Raw genomic sequence first — 18,590 nt, forward strand, 5'->3', positions numbered from 1 at the left:
TTTGTTGAAACATTCTTCAGTTTTTGACGTGTACGGAAAACTATAATTTTTTTTTTTTTTTTTATATTTTTATTCAGTCATATTGACCTAACAATTTTTATTCACAACATAACAATATTAATATAAAAAAATTTGAGATTTGATACGGTCCGGTGTGTTAGAGAATACATTGATACCGTAATTACGAAACTCTCTATATATTGTAGAATTTGATTTAATCCTCATTAATTGTAATTGATTATAATCAAATCAGATTTGAATACATTCAATTCTGATTTGATTATATTCTCCTTACATACCATTTTGTATTATCTCTATATCCCTATTTGTATTGTAAATTAACCAAGCAATAAGAGTATAATGTAGCCTTAGGGCTTTATCCTGTGGACGTAGGTTATTGACAGAACCACGCAAAATTTCTTGTCTATCTTATTTTATTATTCCGCATTTTATTTCTTTTAGGCTTTAGATTTCTTTTATGGTATCAGAGCTATATAGGCTAACGCTAGTGTTCGATCCAATGGTTCTGTGATTTATTTTCCTTGTTTTTCATTTTCTTGTATTTCATTTTTCTTATAGTCAATGCTTTGCAAATCTCATCTCCATAGGTATTGCAGTGTATTTGACGAAGAAAAAAAAGAAGGGGTTTCTGGTTTGCCTCAACGCAAGATATCCCCGAAGAAGACGCCGTCCTCCTTCCTTTGGCCTCCAGCTCACTGTCCGCCCTAGTCCACCTCGCTGCCGTAGATCTAGACACCACCCAGCAACCAGCAAAGGCAACCAGTTCCAGCCCACCGCCGCCTCAGTGGTGCCGCAACCAATTCTGGCCATCCTCTCCGACACCGCACGACATAGTCCCTTCGGCCTCCTTCCACGCTTCTGCAGCCCACCATCACCGTTCACTAGTGAGCCACCGTTTCTGGCAATTCTCTCCAACAGCAACCCATCTCGCCTCCGCCGCCGCCACCAACGCCCTCGACAGCGTCAGTCCACTGTCCAGAAGCACCGGTGCCGTTTCCTGGTTCAGCAAGAAAGGATGAGTGTGCTGCGTAACTTGCGTTTCTAAACAATTTGTGTGATGCAGATGCAAGGTATGAATAAAATAAAATAAAATAAAAAAGATGTAGTTTTGGTAGTGAATGCCCAATGGGTAGTCTCGGGAAGATGAAAAAAAAAAAAAAAAATCATTAAAAGAGGCCAAAGTTGCCCATATTGTTTTTGGCCATTTGTTGGCCCATTACTTGTATTCGGCCTTTGTGGTATTGTTTCAAACTCAGGCTCATTTTAGCCCATAGTTAGCTCTTATTTTGGCTATAGATGGCCCTACATTTCTTTTGGCATTTGAGGTATTCTTTCAAAATCCATGCCCATTTCAGCCCATAGTTGGCTTATTTTCTTTAGCCCGTAGATGGCCCATTATGTGTTTAGCCTTCGAGGTATTACCCGAAACCTCGCTACCCAGGCTCATGAAGAAGAAGAAGAAGGAGGAGGAAGACAAAGAAGAAGAAGAAGAAGAAGAAGAAAGCTATTATCCAAATTGGGTTATATTTGACCCAACATTAATAAAATAAAATAAATAAATAAATCAAACCCAAGATTTCAGAATCTTCCACCTTGAGTTTGCAGGGGGATGTTAGAGAATACATTGATACCGTAATTACGGAACTCTCCATATATTGTAGGATTTGATTTAATCCTCATTAATTGTAATTGATTATAATTAGATCAGATTTGAATACATTCAATTCTGATTTGATTATATTCTCCTTACATACCATTTTGTATTCTCTATATATCCCTATAAATAGGGATCATTTGTATTGTAAATTAACCAAGCAATAAGAGTATAATGTAGCCTTAGGGCTTTATCCTGTGGACGTAGGTCATTAACAGAACCACACAAAATTTCTTGTCTATCTTATTTTATTATTCCGCATTTTATTTCTTTTAGGCTTTAGATTTCTTTCACGGTGGTGTTCCGTCGGAAGTCCGACAATTTGAGAATTAGATATTGAATTTTGCATTTTAATGCATGAGATTCACAAAGTTCATTGACTACTTTCAAAGAATGTGGACAAAAAAATGACCAACCTCTTAGGTTATTTTAAATTTGAGAATCGTTTTCAATCCATAATTTCCAAGAGATAGAAAACTATATGCAAGACAAGAAAAGTTCAACAAAAATATATTGACGGTATTTGTTAAAGCTCGTTTGGAATTGCATTGAGAAATAGAACTTTTGTTAATAGAAAAAGTAAAAAAGAGCTTTTTAGCAAAAACCTCATTTTCAAATTTTAAGCTTTTTTAGATTAAAAAAATAATAAAAAAAAAAAGGGTTAAAGAAATGCTTTTTAAGTTTTTTTACCAGATGACTGGCACAAATTTTTTTTTTTATTTAATGCAATGTTTTGGAGGTATTTCTTATTCGAAAAGATATTTTGATGTGATATAAAAATATAAAAAACAGTTTATATTTTTAAGAGTGTTTTGTATTTGAAATTTTTTATTAATTTTTTATATTAAAAAATACAAAATATATATATATAAAACAAAACAAAACAAAAATTTTAACTAGGGAGCAAAAAAGAAATGAACTTTTGCTATGCCACATTAGCTAGGCAAATTGATATATAACGAATTACCATTATTCCAGCACTAAAATATCCTCCACATCCAAAGAAGACTAATTTATTTATTTATTTTCAATGAATAACAAAACTAATTTATTGATCTTGCCAGGGTGGTTGATGCTTCGTGGTTCCACCAAGTGCACCTTCTTGTCATCCCCCTCGATCATCATTCTCCGTGACCCGCATAATATTTTGGAAATTAACTTCAAGAGAGCCAGTTTGTAAAAGTACTGTACGTAGACTATACGTATATTCAAAAATACTCAAGCTGAGTGTGCGGGAACACTAAATAGCTAGGGAGTAATGTTATAAGCTAGGAAGACTCATATATATATTATCTTTGAGTCATTTTAAAATTAATGTGACATTTAGAATAACTATTTGATCAAAATTTAATAGTGATCTATCACATGTACATTTAATGGTAATTTTAAAAACCACATCAATTTTGAAAAGACTTAAGGTTAACCAAATTAATGGAGTTTACTTTTTTGCAAGGCAAATCCTTTCCATTAGCATGGAGGTTAACCAAATTGTTGGCTACTTATGATAAAGCATTAGGGTAGAAATTATACGAGGCGAAAACCCCTTTTTTTTTTTTCTTTTTCTTTTTCTTTTTGTGAAGAAAAGCTTTATTGATCAAACTTATCTTCTACAAATTTCAGAAAATTGGACTCCCGGTTTACAAAAAAACCAAACAATCAAAACAAGCCCCTCGTGAGCACCATAACAAAACCAATCAAAAAGCTAACACAAGAAGCAAATTACAGAGAATCAGAAACAAGAAGTAGAAATACAAGTCAACATAAAGACATTCTAATTTGGAGTTTTTTCAATAGTTTAGACTTAAATTCACTTTCTATCTCTCTATCTCTTTCTTATAAAAAAATTAGAATTAAATCTGGATCGTTGAAAAAACAAGTATATATGCTGTAATTTTTTATTTTTTTAACAATGATTGATAAAGGCTACTAGACTTTACCAAATCCACTTTAAAAATTATTTATTTATGAGATGTTTGCATTGAAACAAAAGAGAATCAAATAGAAAAATAAAGACAAAGCGGAATGAAGAAAAAGAGATACAAAAGATTTTACGTGCTTGAGTCTATGATCTATGTCTACAGGATAAAGCTCAAAGGGTTACATTATGCTCTTATTCACTTGATAGAAATTGTACAATAAAATTATTTATAGTTTAATGAGGCCCTGAATACAATAATTACATGATCAATATGCAAGTCATGAGGATTATGAGAATTATATAATCATATATAACGTATGAGAATTATGAGAGTAAATAACACATTAACATGTATGATACGCGCGTTGCATTTTTCTTTAAAATTAAAATTAAGCCATTTAAATTAATCAACATTCTAGAGTCTAAGACCAGGTAAATGCGATCTCCAGAAGGGAGAAGAAGAAAAAGAGTGGCAATTGCACATTTGTAACTGTGCTCCTAAACTTGCGTACGTGAACTAGTCCAAAGGAAAGTAATTGGACTAGACAATGTAAAAAGGCTTATTCCAGAACATGTAATTAAAGAAAATTCAGAAAATTTTAACATGATAATTATCAAATCATTTATTTAGTGTAAAACCTTAACTTAATAAAACAATAAAAATAAATTTAATTATCTAATTATTAATTTAAAACTCTCACTCACGTGTGACTTCAATTTTTTTAATTAATAAGTGAAGTTCAGTACCTAAAATAGAAAGTTAGGACCTATATTTTAATATCATATTAATTATTAATTATTTTAAAAACTTAAATTAATTATTTAATTAATATTTGAACAATAATAACTATGTAACTGAAAAAAACAAAACACTAAAAATGAAAACGGTGGGCTCGTTTTGCAAATTGATTTTTGTTTTTGTTTCTGAAAACTGTTTTCGAGAACAAAAAAAAAAAATTGTTTTCAGTTGGTTTTTTAGTAAAAAATACATTTGGCAGCTGTTTTCGAAAATAAAAAATAAGAATTAAGATGTTTGGATAACTGTTTTTAAAATAATTTCCACTTAAGTAGAAAATAACAATTAAGATTTTTTATTTTATTTTATTTTATTTTATTATTATTATTTTTTTATGTATCTCATTTAAATGGATTGTATATTAAGAATCTTTCATATGCTTACATTATTTCAAAAGATATTCATAAACAAGAGATCAGAATCCAAGCCTACTCTTTCACGCATTTAATCAAACACCAAAGAGGTGGAGAGCAAGACATCATCAATGCTAGTCCACGAAATAAAGCTCACTAAATAATTACCAAAAGATGGATACAATCTGTATGGTGTATCTTGATCAATTGGATCGTTTCTTTGTAGATTCTGATAAGAAGCTTCTCTAGATGTGTTTCCGGTATTCCTTTATCATTTCGCCCAGGAGGAAAAGTTCCTCTAATTTTATTAATTTTTTTATAAGACTTCCAATAAATTGACACGGAACAAAATGAAAAATAGACTTGCAAAAAATTCCACAAACTTGCAAGAAATCAACACAGAACAATATCCATAGACTTCAAAGAATCGACATAGAACAAAAACAAGGAATCAATCTATTAAGGGAAACCCATGTAAAAGTTGTCTTTATTTGCAGCATCAGCTATGCCTCACAAAGATCCATACAGATACAAAATAAAGTTAACCCCAAGAATTTGATAAGTAAGAGGCAATCAGTCCGAAACAAAACGAAAAAAGATAACCTCAAGGATCTAACAAAGTGCAGTATGCAGTTCAAGAAGCTTTTTGGAGAACAAAAATATGAAACATATCTGCTACCATGTTTGGGTACTGTAAATGTGGTGTGAAGAAGAGGCGGTGTGAAAGTGACAATTACCTCAGGAAATGATGTTAATTATTTTTCCTCATCATTCCCAAGTAATCGAACCCCAGATCAACACTGCCCTTGTTATTGTGCCTTAAAATCAAAGGTGCCTTTTTGTTGTTTTGTGAGAATTGTTGTCGGAAACAGGTTCAACATGTTTCTTGTTTTTATGTTTTTCCATTTATTGTTTTCTCAATTTTTGTTTTTAAAATAACAATCAAACGCTCATCTACAATACCTCAAACAAATTTTGCTATTTTGGAAACATAATTTAGGAGTGTTTGGGAAATGGTTGTGTTATAAAATTTTTGTTTGAATAGTAATAAAAAGTTATTGATGTAATATAAAGTACAAAAAAATTTAGAATTGTTTTATAGAAAAGTGAAAAAGTTTTATTTTGTAGTGATTTTTTTTATTGAAAAATGATTTGTGGGTGACAAAAAACCGTCTCCCATGTATCAATTCTCTTTTTTATTTGAATAATAGTAAAAAATAACTGAAGTGATGTTAAAAGTGAAAAAAAAAGTTAGAATCATCTAGATTTGACTTTTTAAAGTCTTGCCAAACACCATGAAAACCTTTTTCTAAAACATATCTTTAAGGTTCACCACAGAAAAAGGAAAAAACAGAAAAAATGGGGGCCTCCTTTCATTTCACACCAAGGATTCCTCTAGATAATGCAAAAATCTAGCTTCAAATATAAATACCTAATAAATCTCCATCAAAGATATCTCTCTCTCTATCTCTCTATCTCTCTGTTACGAGAATGCTTTTGCAAACACGTATCGGTATAGTTTTAGGTTCATAGAGGGAACCTAGACCTTTAAAGTTGTTGAATGAATCTTAGACCTTTTTCAAACACTGGGCTTGAGATTAATTTTCTACTTGTTTTATATTATCTATCAACAACTCTTTATGTAGAGATTACAACTTGACTCCTAATTGAAAGATGACACTAAGCTTAATACTCACATAGATATACTCGAAGTGGATAACATTCAAAGTAAACTCTAATAGTCTATAAATAACTATAATAGGCTATTACTAATTTAAGACTCCTATTCTCATAACACTCTCTCCCCGCTTGCAAGCATGCAACCAAGAGATGGGACTGAGAGAATTTTGCAATATAATCTCATTGCTTTAGCTATTCTGGGACTGCTCAGCACTACTTCATGGGCAGAAGACAGGCTTTTTGATCCATCGAAACTGAAAATGTTCGTGGATGAGCTTCCGCGCGGATATGCCCAAAATCCTAGGCTTTGATGTTGTGTCTGGTGTTCCCAAATCCAAATCACTCAAGATTGGCATGTTCGAGAAGAAATGGGTAAGACGCCTTTTCCATGTTTATTATTTTTGTCGCCTGTGTGAAAACTATCCCTGTATATATATAGAAGCTTGTTTAATTCTCTTTCCTCCTTTCTTGTTTTAATTAGATCAACTCTAGGACACTAAAATTGGGAAAAACCTAACAGTAAGCTTGAGGCCTGATGGCATCGTGGCTTCCCATGCCCTTGATTTCGAAGGGTTTTTTGGTTCATGAAAATTATATTGTCGTCCCAAGTTGATGAATCTTTTATCTTTTTAATAACCGGGAGGTCAGGGCTTCGTCCCGACTAGATCTCCGAAACAGTGTAATGAGTTTTCTTCACATGGGTCCGACAAAAAGTTCGAATTTTCGCATGTGGTCGTTGTCTCAAATAGACTTAATGCGAGCTCCATGAAATTAATAGAAAGCCAGGTGACTTATGATCGATCACTCGAGCTCCCCGTTTTACCCTTTTGCTATGTTGCTCTGATCAGTGACTTATGTCTCCACTCTCCCCCGTTAGCTTCCCTAACAGGCAACAGCCAAATAATTGCTGCAGTCCATGCAATGCAACCGGCCTCTCTTCCCTCGGCCACTTTAAAAGCTACTTAATTTTAAGGAACTCAAATATCCCACGGCCACCCTGTAACCCTTTTTGCCCTTTTCAATTAAGAAAATAATAATAAAAAAAAAAAACAAAAAAAAAACAGATGGCCCATAATGAAAGCCTGCAGTCTGCTGCCTGCATGTTGGTTCTTCCGCTTTACAGTGCATGCTGTTTCGTTGTCTGCGTACGCTTTTTACCTATACATGGATGATTTAAATCAATTATACTTCATATAGTTGAGGAGTCTTTTTCCTTGCACAATTAGCTGTCCCTTGGTGCTTCTGAACATAAAAATTTACCCCATAAATTCAGCTTATTTTAATCAAGTAATTATGAGCCCAATTAATTGGAGTTTGTTCTCTATATACATCACATGAAAAGAATCAGATGCCTGTTTTTTACTGTAATCGGTGGTTCTTAATTATTTGCTTTTGCTTTGCAGAAATTCCATCGAGATCTCCCTCCCACGTCGGTCTTTGCCTACGCTATATCCAAGGACACAGCCACAGTTCCTGGTCCAACAATCGAGGCCCTCCATGGTATCCAAACCTACGTGACGTGGCAAAATCACCTCCCTAAAAAGCATATACTTCCCTGGGACCCTTCCATCCCAACAGCCATTGCAGCTGGTAAGAAGGGCACGGTGGTTCACCTCCACGGTGGCATCGATGAGCCCGAGAGTGATGGGAACGCAAACTCATGGTTCACAGCTGGACTCAAAGCTAGAGGGCCCACATGGACCAAGAAAAAGTATCACTACCACAACCAGCAACACCCTGGAAATTTGTGGTATCATGATCATGCCATGGGATTGACGAGGGTCAATCTCCTTGCTGGCTTGATTGGGGCCTACATAATCCGTCACCCTGATGCCGAGACCCCACTTGGACTCCCTCAAGGTGATGAGTTCGATCGGCTGTTGATCGTGTTTGATCGTAGCTTTCGCACCGATGGTTCCACGTACATGAATTCCACTGGAAACAATCCCTCCATACACCCCCAGTGGCAGCCAGAATACTTTGGTGACGCTATCATAGTGAATGGCAATGCCTAGCCACATATGACAGTACGACGTCGTAAATACAGGTTCCGTATCATCAATGCAAGCAACGCTCGATTCTTCAGGTTCTTCTTTACCAACGGCCTGGGATTCATCCACGTTGGATCTGATTCGGCTTACCTTAATGAACCGGTGATGACCAATGCCATTTTACTGGGCCCATCCGAGATTGCTGACGTGGTTGTTGACTTTTCAAAGTCAAAGAATGGCATTGCTATCCTGGCCAACGATGCAGCCTATCCCTACCCATCCGGGGACCCTGTCAACGAGGCCAATAGCAAAGGGAAAATGCTATTTACACTTCTCCCACACAACAATGTCACAACAGCCCCTCACATAGAGTGGGTCCCACAGTGTGTGGAGCCCACTTCATGTGAAGGACTGTTGTGTCATTGTTGTGTGGGAGAAGTGTATCAATCAAGTCTCATAGCAAAGTCCTCAAGTTTATCATCCTTGGACACCAAGAGGTTGACACGTGGCGAGTACCCAAGAAGCTGATGGAATATCCGCATCCAAAATTATCCAATGCATCATTCACACGATATATCGCAATGTACGAGTACACGAGCAACATCGACGAGCCAACTCATCTATACTTGAAGAGTAATTATTGAATACCACCTAAAGATATAACTTTTCACCACCTTACCTATGTGGCAAGGTAGTCCCCTACCTTAATTTATTTTTAAAAAATAAAAAAATTCAAAAGATAGTGGGGGACCACCTTGCTACATAGGTAAGGTGGTGAAAAGTTGTATCTTTGGGTGATATTCAATCATTACTCATACTTGAATGGGAAACCGTACGAGGCACCGTGATTGAGACCCCTAAAGTGGGGGCCACCGAGGAGTGGAATATAATCAATCTAACAGAGAATAATCATCCTCTGCACATTCATTTCGGGCTGTTTGTGGCATTGGATCAGACGGAGTTGGTGAATGTGGAGGAGTTCAAAAGTTGCATGACGAAAAATGAACGACGCGATCAAGTGCCAGATAAGCAAATATGCACGTGGCAAAAAGATAGAGGTGCCGGCTTATGAGAAGGGGCGGAAGAACGTGTTCAAGATGAGGCCCGGAGTGGTGACAAGGATTCTAGGGAGGTTTTCTTACATTCACTCAAATGCATCCTACCCTTTTGATGCAACTTCGGAGCCCGGTTTCATGTACCATTGCCACGTAAGTGTTTCTTATCTCCTGTATAAATGGCTTCCTTCCTTAAGTATTTTCGCATTTCAAGTAAATTCGGACAATAAAATATAAAAAAAATAACCCATCTAATCAGAAGGCAGAAGAATTCAGGAAATGAAGGATAAAATTACAAAAATTGCTCTTTCTGATGAAAGCTTTCAGTCACGGGTCTCCAATAACTTTATGAACACTTGTCCTTTGCCTGCACAACACCCCACATATGAGAGTGGCCTACCCTCATGTGAGAGGGTGTTGTACCCATGTTATGTGGGTGTTGTAAAACTAGCATTTTCCTTTTTTTTAAGGATAATTTTAACTCATAATTACAACTCTCTCGATGATTTAAAAAATTTATAATAGATTTTTTTTTTTTTTTTTTAAGGAAATTATAGTTACAAATCGATTTTTAAAGTTAAAATTCGTTAAAAATTTTCACAGATTTTGTTAAATGCCACATCAGCACTATATTAAATCAATAAAATAACGACACGTGATCATCTTAATAAAAAAATATAAATTTATTAAAACAAAAAATAAATAAACAGTTTGTTTTTCAAAAAAAAAAAATTCAAAAACTAAAAATAAAAGCAAGGGATGGCCCAGCCACCCCCAATGGCCTGGGGGTGGCCTTCAAGCCACCCCTGGACCTATTAAGGGTGGCCATCAGGCCACCCCCAGCCACCTATAGAGGTGGTCGTGGCCTCCCAAGTGGCTGGAAATGGCCTGGGGGTGGCCTTCCCCTGGACCTACTAGGTGGCCACCCCCGGCCACTGGGGGGGGGGGGGGGGGGGGGCAGCGCCACCCTTGCCCTCTCTTGGGGTGGCCGAAGCCTCCCAAGAGGCTAGGGATGGCGCACGGCCACCCCTTTGCTTTTTTTTTTTTTTTTTTTTTTGAATTTTAATTTTTTTTAAAAAAATTCAAGTTTATTTATTTATTTTTTAATAAATTTATATTTTTTTATTAAGATGGACACATGTGGCCAATTTATTGGTTTGATGTGGCGCTGACGTGGCATTTAACAGAATCTGTCAAAGATTTTAACGGAATTTAACTTCAGGGATCGATTTAAAATTATAGTATACCACAAGAACCTCTCATAAACTTTTTAAATCATAGGGAGTGATTTGTAATTACAGCATATCATAGGGACCAATGGTACAATTATCCCTTTTTTTTTATTCCAAAGTTATACCCTGCTAGGTTTACATGTCACACGTGTGTAAAAGTTAAGTAATATATATATTATCACATTATTTAAAATTTTTAAATGATATTGTATCACGTATACCATTAAATGTAATAAAATTAAATATTAATTTAAAAATAACTCATATCTACTGTTTCGCTTGAAATTGAGAATATCATTGTCCCAAACTTTTAAGATTTGATTACTTTTTCTATTTTGGATTGGTAAAATGAAAGGACCCTTTTTTTTTTTTTTTTTTTTTGGTTTGTTATTGCATCTAATGATTTATATGTTGCTAAGTGTTTTAAATTCCTAGTTCAACTCACCAACCAAATTTTTCTTTTAATAGAATAATCTTTAACATGAATATATCAAGTCCGTCAAATATATACTTCTGACGTGCTTTTTTCAATATGAGAAATGTTATATACTGTAATTCTATTCAATATTTATTTATCCAACTATCCTTGTAAAATAAATAAATAAATAATATCAAATGATTAATTTGGAGTAACACATTAACATTATTAGACAATTATAAAATAAAAAATATATTATCTGGCATTACTCTTTTAATATTGCACGCAAGTGTTTAAAGTTGAAAAGTTGATACACCCGAATGAATTTTTCTCTGTTTAGCTTATGCTTATGCTCTTCTTATTTAAATTATAATATTAGCCTTTGATCAATTATTAGAAATAGTACAATCTATCTTATAACAAAATTGGGCCTTCAAATTGATTTGCAGATCTTGGATCATGAAGACAACGCGATGATGAGGCCCTTGAAATTCTCCAATTGAGAATACCCAGAGAGAGCCTATTTGTAAGTTCATTTTACTTATGATTTGGATTTGCTATTAGCCTATTACCCTTTTCGTTTTTTAACCTTTTCTTCCTCTTTATGCAGGATCATAATTCGACGTTGAATTATCAATAATTTAAATCATCCTTCTTTGTGGTTGAATCTTTTGTGAGGATTAAAAAAATTAAAAAAAAATAAAATGCTATGAAATATATATATTTATTTCATACGGCTTGTTTAGAAGCTTATTATGTTGTATTTATTTTTTGTTTTTAATTTTCTGTTTTCAAAATTTTGAAAAAAAAAATAAAAAAAAAACTTTTGAAATTATGTTTGGAAAGTTTGAAAAACATAAAACGGAATTTAAAAAACATATTTGGGAGAGTTGATTTCATTTTCAAAAAACTGAATTTTTTTTAAAATTAGCATTTGGACGAGTGATTTTCATAGTTTATTTTCACGTATATCAAGAGAAGCTAATGAGCTGGCGCATCGGATATATATATATATATTCATAATTCATTAGTATTTAGTGGTAATGTGGTATTGTATAATTTGAATTTTTCATATATATATTAGTTACCTTATTTTATAATTCGTCAATATTTTCAGAATAATAGAATTTTTATTTTATGAATTTCTGTTTTCCTATTTTCCATACGATGTAATTTTTATAAAATTGTTATCAATCACTGATTCACTAATATATAAATAAAAATTAAATTACAGATAAAAGTTATTTTTCCTTAAATTTATTTTTTTATGCTAACTTTTTATGGAAAAGCTTTTACTGTCATTTCATCTATTTTACTTGAGGAATAAAATATACAAATATACAATTAAATTAATATATTGTAAAATTCTTGAGTAGTACTTTATATTATATACAATTTTTTAAATGTTGTGTAAATTGTATTTTAAAGTTAAAACGTTGGTTTTTTTTTAAGAATAAAATAAAATAAATAAATGAGTAAATTGAAACAATAGTTTTGTACATATTTGATAAATTGATAGACATGAAACGATGCGTTTTTACATTGTGGGTAATGGGTTAAACTGTTAAAGGCAAAAGCTCTGTGGCTTTATCACGAATTCACGATTCACACGAAATTCTTGCCTTCTTGGTATTTAACAATTTATATAGTGTTTCTCACGCACGATTTTTTCCAGAAATTCATTTGATCCAACGACTAAAATTTAATCATCAAAAACTGATTACAACACTGATTCAGCTACACGCCTACACTGCATCATGACCGTTTATAATAGTAAATTTGTAGTCTGAAGGTCTGCCGAATATGTAGCTGATTTTCACCAAATACTGAATTAAACATTAAAAATTAAAAGGAAAATTGGTAATAATGATGAACGAGGGAACTAGGAACTAGGTAATAATTACCTAATGTTCCTCGCGTGACACGTCTGACCTGACGCTGGAGGAGTGACGAAGCTGCAAGGCAGCAAGACCAAGCGTGAGACGCCGACACGTGTAGCGCTTCAATATTAGTGATATTTGTAGATCGTGCGATCATTCAAACCAAATCAAGCATAAATCTCATCCGTTCATTTTGAGATAATGGGCTACAACTCAACGAAAATAAAAGTTGGACATGGCGCCTGAGTCCCTAACCTTGCTGACGAGATGACGCTCTAGTTGCCGAGACGCACGCCGCGGCACGCGTGACGTTTCAATCTTCGAGAAATTTCCGGATCGTCCGATTGTCGAAGCCAAATCAAGCGTGAATCTCAACCGTTCATTTTGAAATAATTGGTTACAGCTATACTCAACTATTACTCTGAGAAATTTTTTGGTGTTATAATTATCACGTGTTAACTCTCATTAGATGAGATCCAATGACTTCAGTTTGATCTTGACATTGATTATAATACTCAATGGTTAGGATTAGAAGTAGATCCGGTTTTATTTGTATACGGGTGTACGGAATTATTTTCCAAACGATTTTTTTGTTTAATTATTAATTATAGATAAAATAAAAAAAATTTGAAATTTGAAATTTTGATTTTGAAACATGCATCGGTGTTTTTTTCTTCTTTTTTTTTTTAAAAAAAAAAATCCCCCTGGCCACCCGATTTTTTCTTTCCTTGAGAACTACAGTGTCTTCCTCGTTCCTCAAGTTCTCTGAGTCTCTGACCGAATGACATTCAAAGCTGTTGATTGTTCAAAAAATTAGAAGACATTCTAATCGAACCGTTCATTTGTTTGAAAATTCCTTTCTTCCTTTGACATCAAATTTAGTTTGTATTTTTAAATTCTCACTCTATCAGTCTCTTACGCTCCATGCAGGCAACTAGCAAAGAATTTATTGTGCTGCTGATGGTTCAGAACACAATTAATGCTTTGCTTTTAATGCGAAGTTCCTCTCTCAACTACTTTCGTCTATCCTGTAACTCCTGTTCTTCTTCTTCATTTTTTAGCCTTAGATTTATTTTTAATTTTTGATCGAATGGCTTCGATCTTTCAACAGGATTTAGTTTTGAAATCTGTTAGGAGTTTCTTTACATTTGTAGTCGAAATCGAACCAAAAGAAACTGATCTATCTAAATCATCTGATGTTCCATCTTTCCGCTGCGCAGCCAAATCCCTACTTTTGTGATTTTTTTCTCTTCTTCTCACACAGTCACACATATTGATGGCAGCAAGTCCAACGACCAAGTACACTCTTGATCTGGCTGAAGTGGTAGTCAAGTACTGGACTTTACGTGAGATCACTGAGATGCGTGTGAATATTGTGATGCTCTTGCTCTCAAATTTCAATTATAAATTTGAGAGCAAGAGAGTCAAAAGACTCAGGCTCCTCAGCTGCTCAACTCCTCAGAACTCAAGAATCAAGACTCAATTCTCAATTAGTTAAGTATAAAAAATTTGTTCTCTACTTCTCTTTCATCATTTCATTTACATGTTCCGATATTCAATTTTTTTTTTCTTTCACTTAGACTTAGTGGCTAATCTTTCAATATTTTTAAGTTCCAAATTTCAAATGTTAATGTTGATATTCCATATGATTGTTCAGGAGTCAGGGACGTCCGTTCTCCTCTACTAGGCTACTACCCCAGTCTCAAGTCCTCATTGATTTTGCAAGTTATAACAACTCAGGTTTCACTTTTTTATTCTTTACATTATTTATTATTTTTTTTGTTATGATTAATGATTATAAATTTATAATTAGCAAATTCTTCTATGAACAATCTGTTATGTTTTACAAATTCTGTTGTGATTATGTAATGTATGCTCTGTTTGGAAACTGTTCATAATGCTTATAAAATTTTCACATTGTTAGGATTTGGAAATGTATGTTCTGAATCTTTTGATTATATAATGCTAAGTTTTGTTTTGTTTTTTTTTTTTTTTTTTTTTTTTCTGAATTTAGAAATGTATGCTCTATGTTAGACAGTTTTTTTTTTTTTTTTTATAAAAAATGAGCAGTGCTTTTTTTACATTATTTATTATTTTTTTTTGTTATGATTAATGATTATAAATTTATAATTAGCAAATTCTTCTATGAACAATCTGTTATGTTTTACAAATTCCGTTGTGATTATGTAATGTATGCTCTGTTTGGAAACTGTTCATAATGCTTATAAAATTTTCACATTGGTAGGATTTATAAATGTATGTTCTGAATCTTTTGATTATATAATGCTGAGTTTTGTTTTTTGTTTTTTTTTTTTTTTTTTCTGAATTTAGAAATGTATGCTCTATGTTAGACAGTTTTTTTTTTTTTTTTTATAAAATACGAACACTGTTTTTTTTTAAAAAAAAAAAATTAGGGCAAAAACTATAATCCTAAAAGTTAGACAGTTTGTTAATTACAAAACTTGAATATGAAAAAAATAGGAAATTCTTTAGCAATTTGTAAAAAATGAATCTGTTTTTTTTTAAAAAAAAAATAGGGGCAGAAAACTATAATTCTAGAAATTATACAGTTTTTTAATAACCAAACTTGATTTTTTTAAAAAATGAATAGGGCAGAACACTTTTTTTAATAACCAAACTTGAATATGAAAAATAATTGAAATTCCTTGACAATTTGTAAAAAATAAACAATTTGTTTTTTAAAAAAAAAAAATAGGGGCAGAAAACTATAATTCTAGAAGTTATACAGTTTTTTAATAACCAAACTTGATTTTTTTAAAAAAAGAATTGGGCAGAACACAGTTTTTTAATAACCAAACCTGAATATGAAAATAATTGAAATTCCTTGACAATTTGTAAAAAATAAACAATCTGTTTTTTTTTTTTAAAAAAAAAAAAGGGGCAGAAAACTATAATTCTAGAAGTTATACAGTTTTTTAATAATCAAACTTGATTTTTTTTAAAAAAAAAGAATAGGGCATAACACTTTTTTTAATAACCAAACTTGAATATGAAAATAATTGAAATTCCTTGACAATTTGTAAAAAATAAACAATCTGTTTTTTTTTTTAAAAAAAAAAAAAAGGGGGCAGAAAACTATAATTCTAGAAGTTATACAGTTTTTTAATAACCAAACTTGATTTTTTTAAAAAAAAACAGAATAGGGCAGAACACTTTTTTTAATAACCAAACTTGAATATGAAAATAATTGAAATTCCTTGACAATTTGTAAAAAATAAACAATCTTTTTTTAAAAAAAAATAGGGGCAAAAAACTATAATTCTAGAAGTTATACAGTTTTTTAATAACGAAACTTGATTTTTTTAAAAAAAGAATAGGGCAGAACACAGTTTTTTTAATAACCAAACTTGAATATAAAAATAATTGAAATTCCTTGGCAATTTGTAAAAAATGAACAATCTGTTTTTTTTAAAAAAAAAAATAGGGGCAGAAAACTATAATTCTAGAAGTTATACAGTCTTTTAATAACAAAAATTGAATATGAAAGAATTGAAATTTCTTGGCAATTAAAAATGAAAATGAACAATTAAAATAAAACAATTAACAAAATAAAATAATTAGGCAAAAATATCCTTAAAAACTATTAATGAAACTTAAATATGAAAAATTGTACAGATTTGAATTTCTTTATTTTAGCAATTAACAAAAAAAAAAATGAACAATCATATGATATGCAAACTTAAATTCTGCTCTTAAGTTTTGAACACTTGTTTTTTCTTTTTTCACAACAATATCTAATATAGAATTTAAAAATTAAAGGGCATGGAGAGTGATTTGCATGAACTTGAGCCAATTGAAGAGTATGAGAATGAGGATTCTCTTGAAATTAGTGATAAGGCTACTGTTGAAGCAACCATTGATACTCCTATTAATGAGGATCCAAATGAAAAGAATGTTTATAAGAGAAAGCCTAGGAAGAAAACTTCTACTGTATGGAATCATTTTGAGCAAGTTGAGGTTTCTGGTGTAAAAAAAAAATCAATGTAAATGGTGTAAGGGTAAATTTACCGTATCAAAATCAAGTTGTACATCTACCTTAGGTAGACACTTGGAGTCGTGTTTGAAGTACGTAGGTTCAAAGAAGAAGCAAAAGGTTTTGTCAGTTGAGAGTAATGCGTCTGGTGATGTGGGCATCATTTCAAATTTCCAGTTTGATGAAAGTAAGGTGAGAGAACTATTAGCTCACATGATCTTGTATCATGTATATCCTTTTAGAATGGTGGAGCATGTGTTGTTTAATAAGTTTATGAAAGCTTGTACCCCGCACTGGAAAAAAATTTCTCGAGCTACCGCTAAGAGTCTTTGTTTTGCCACTTATGATTTTGAGAAGAAGAAGTTGAAAGCTTTATTGAATCGGGTCCCTAAAGTTAACATCACAACTGACATGTAGACTTCTTATCAAAAGGTTTCTTATATGGTTGTGACATGTCATTTTATAGATTCTGACTGGCGGTTAAATAGGCGTGTGTTGAACTTTTGTAATATTCCGCCTCCACACTCTAGACTTCTTATTGCTGATGCACTTCATAAATGTTTTAGAGACTGGGGTATTGAGAGTAAAGTTTGTTCAATAACTGTAGACAATGCCAAGGCAAATGATGTAGTATTGAGGCACTTGCGAGATGTTTTTAATATGAGAAAATCTCTTGTAGTTGGGGGCAAGTTGTTTCATGTGTGTTGTTGTGCACACATAACTAATTTGATGGTTCAGGATGGTCTTGGCGAGATTGGAGATATTGTTGATTATGTGAGGGACGGAATAAAATTCTTGGTAGCATATGAAGGAAGATTAAAGCAATTTACTGAAATTGCAAAGAACTTGCATTTGTCATCCAAGAAGTTATTTTTGGACGTACCTACTCGTTGGAACAGTACATATTTGATGTTGTCAGCTGCATATGAGTTTAAGGATGTATTTTCTATGTATGGATTCAACGATCGTCAATTTACTTGGGTGCCATCGCATGAAGATTGGGATAAAGTCAAATCTGTCTGTGAACTTTTGGGGGTCTTTAATCAAGTAACCAAGATTGTATCTGGTAGTGACTATCCAACATCAAATTTATTCCTTCCTGAAATTTGGCGAATGAAAGAGGTTCTAACTAAGAAATGTGATGATGAAAATGATTACATTAGATCTATGGCACGTCGAATGAAAGCCAAGTTTGATAAATACTAGAGCGAGTGCAATTTATTGATGGCAATTGCAGCAATTTTGGATCCAAGGTTTAAGTTGGTGTTCATACGTTTCTGTTTTCCGAAGATTTATCAAGAGGCTGAAGCTACGAAGAATATTGAATATGTTCAAAAAATTTTGAAAGAGATATTTGATGTGTATCTTCATGAACATAATTTAAATCTCAAGGAACAGGATCTTGCAAGCAAAGTTCAAGAAAACTCTTCAAGTAGTCGTTCAATCTATGCAGTTGATGATGAGGAGGGTGGTGTGGAAATGTGGGAGTCTTTTCTCAAAAGTGCTGAAACGGTGCTTCAACCTGTGAAATCAGAGTTAGAAATGTATCTTGAGGAAGGTGTATATATACCTAACAAGAACATTGAATTTAATGCCTT

At 32.7% G+C, this 18,590-nt stretch overlaps 1 protein-coding gene and 1 pseudogene across 1 annotated transcript; both read left to right on the forward strand.

The window, feature by feature from the left end:
* Positions 1–6,559: 6,559 nt before the first annotated feature.
* LOC133852013 (multicopper oxidase LPR1-like) lies at positions 6,560–11,718 on the forward strand (annotated as a pseudogene).
* A 5,063-nt stretch (positions 11,719–16,781) lies between these two features.
* Positions 16,782–18,198, forward strand: LOC133852108 (zinc finger BED domain-containing protein RICESLEEPER 2-like). Its single transcript, XM_062288820.1, has 3 exons — positions 16,782–16,983; positions 17,060–17,179; positions 17,459–18,198. The coding sequence occupies exons 1-3, from the start codon at positions 16,782–16,784 to the stop codon at positions 18,196–18,198; spliced, it is 1,062 nt and encodes a 353-aa protein (XP_062144804.1).
* The last annotated feature ends 392 nt before the right edge of the window (positions 18,199–18,590 follow it).

The sequence above is a fragment of the Alnus glutinosa genome, chromosome 1 (genome assembly GCF_958979055.1).
Source record: "Alnus glutinosa chromosome 1, dhAlnGlut1.1, whole genome shotgun sequence".
Lineage (NCBI taxonomy): Eukaryota > Viridiplantae > Streptophyta > Magnoliopsida > Fagales > Betulaceae > Alnus > Alnus glutinosa.

Coding starts and splice junctions, on each gene's coding strand:
- LOC133852108 (XM_062288820.1), top strand. CDS start 16,782: ATGGAGAGTGATTTGCATGAACTTGAGCCAATTGAAGAGTATGAGAAT. Junction 16,984..17,059: donor TGAGCAAGTTGAGGTTTCTG/GTGTAAAAAAAA, acceptor CATCTACCTTAG/GTAGACACTTGGAGTCGTGT. Junction 17,180..17,458: donor AAATTTCCAGTTTGATGAAA/GTAAGGTGAGAG, acceptor GTCATTTTATAG/ATTCTGACTGGCGGTTAAAT.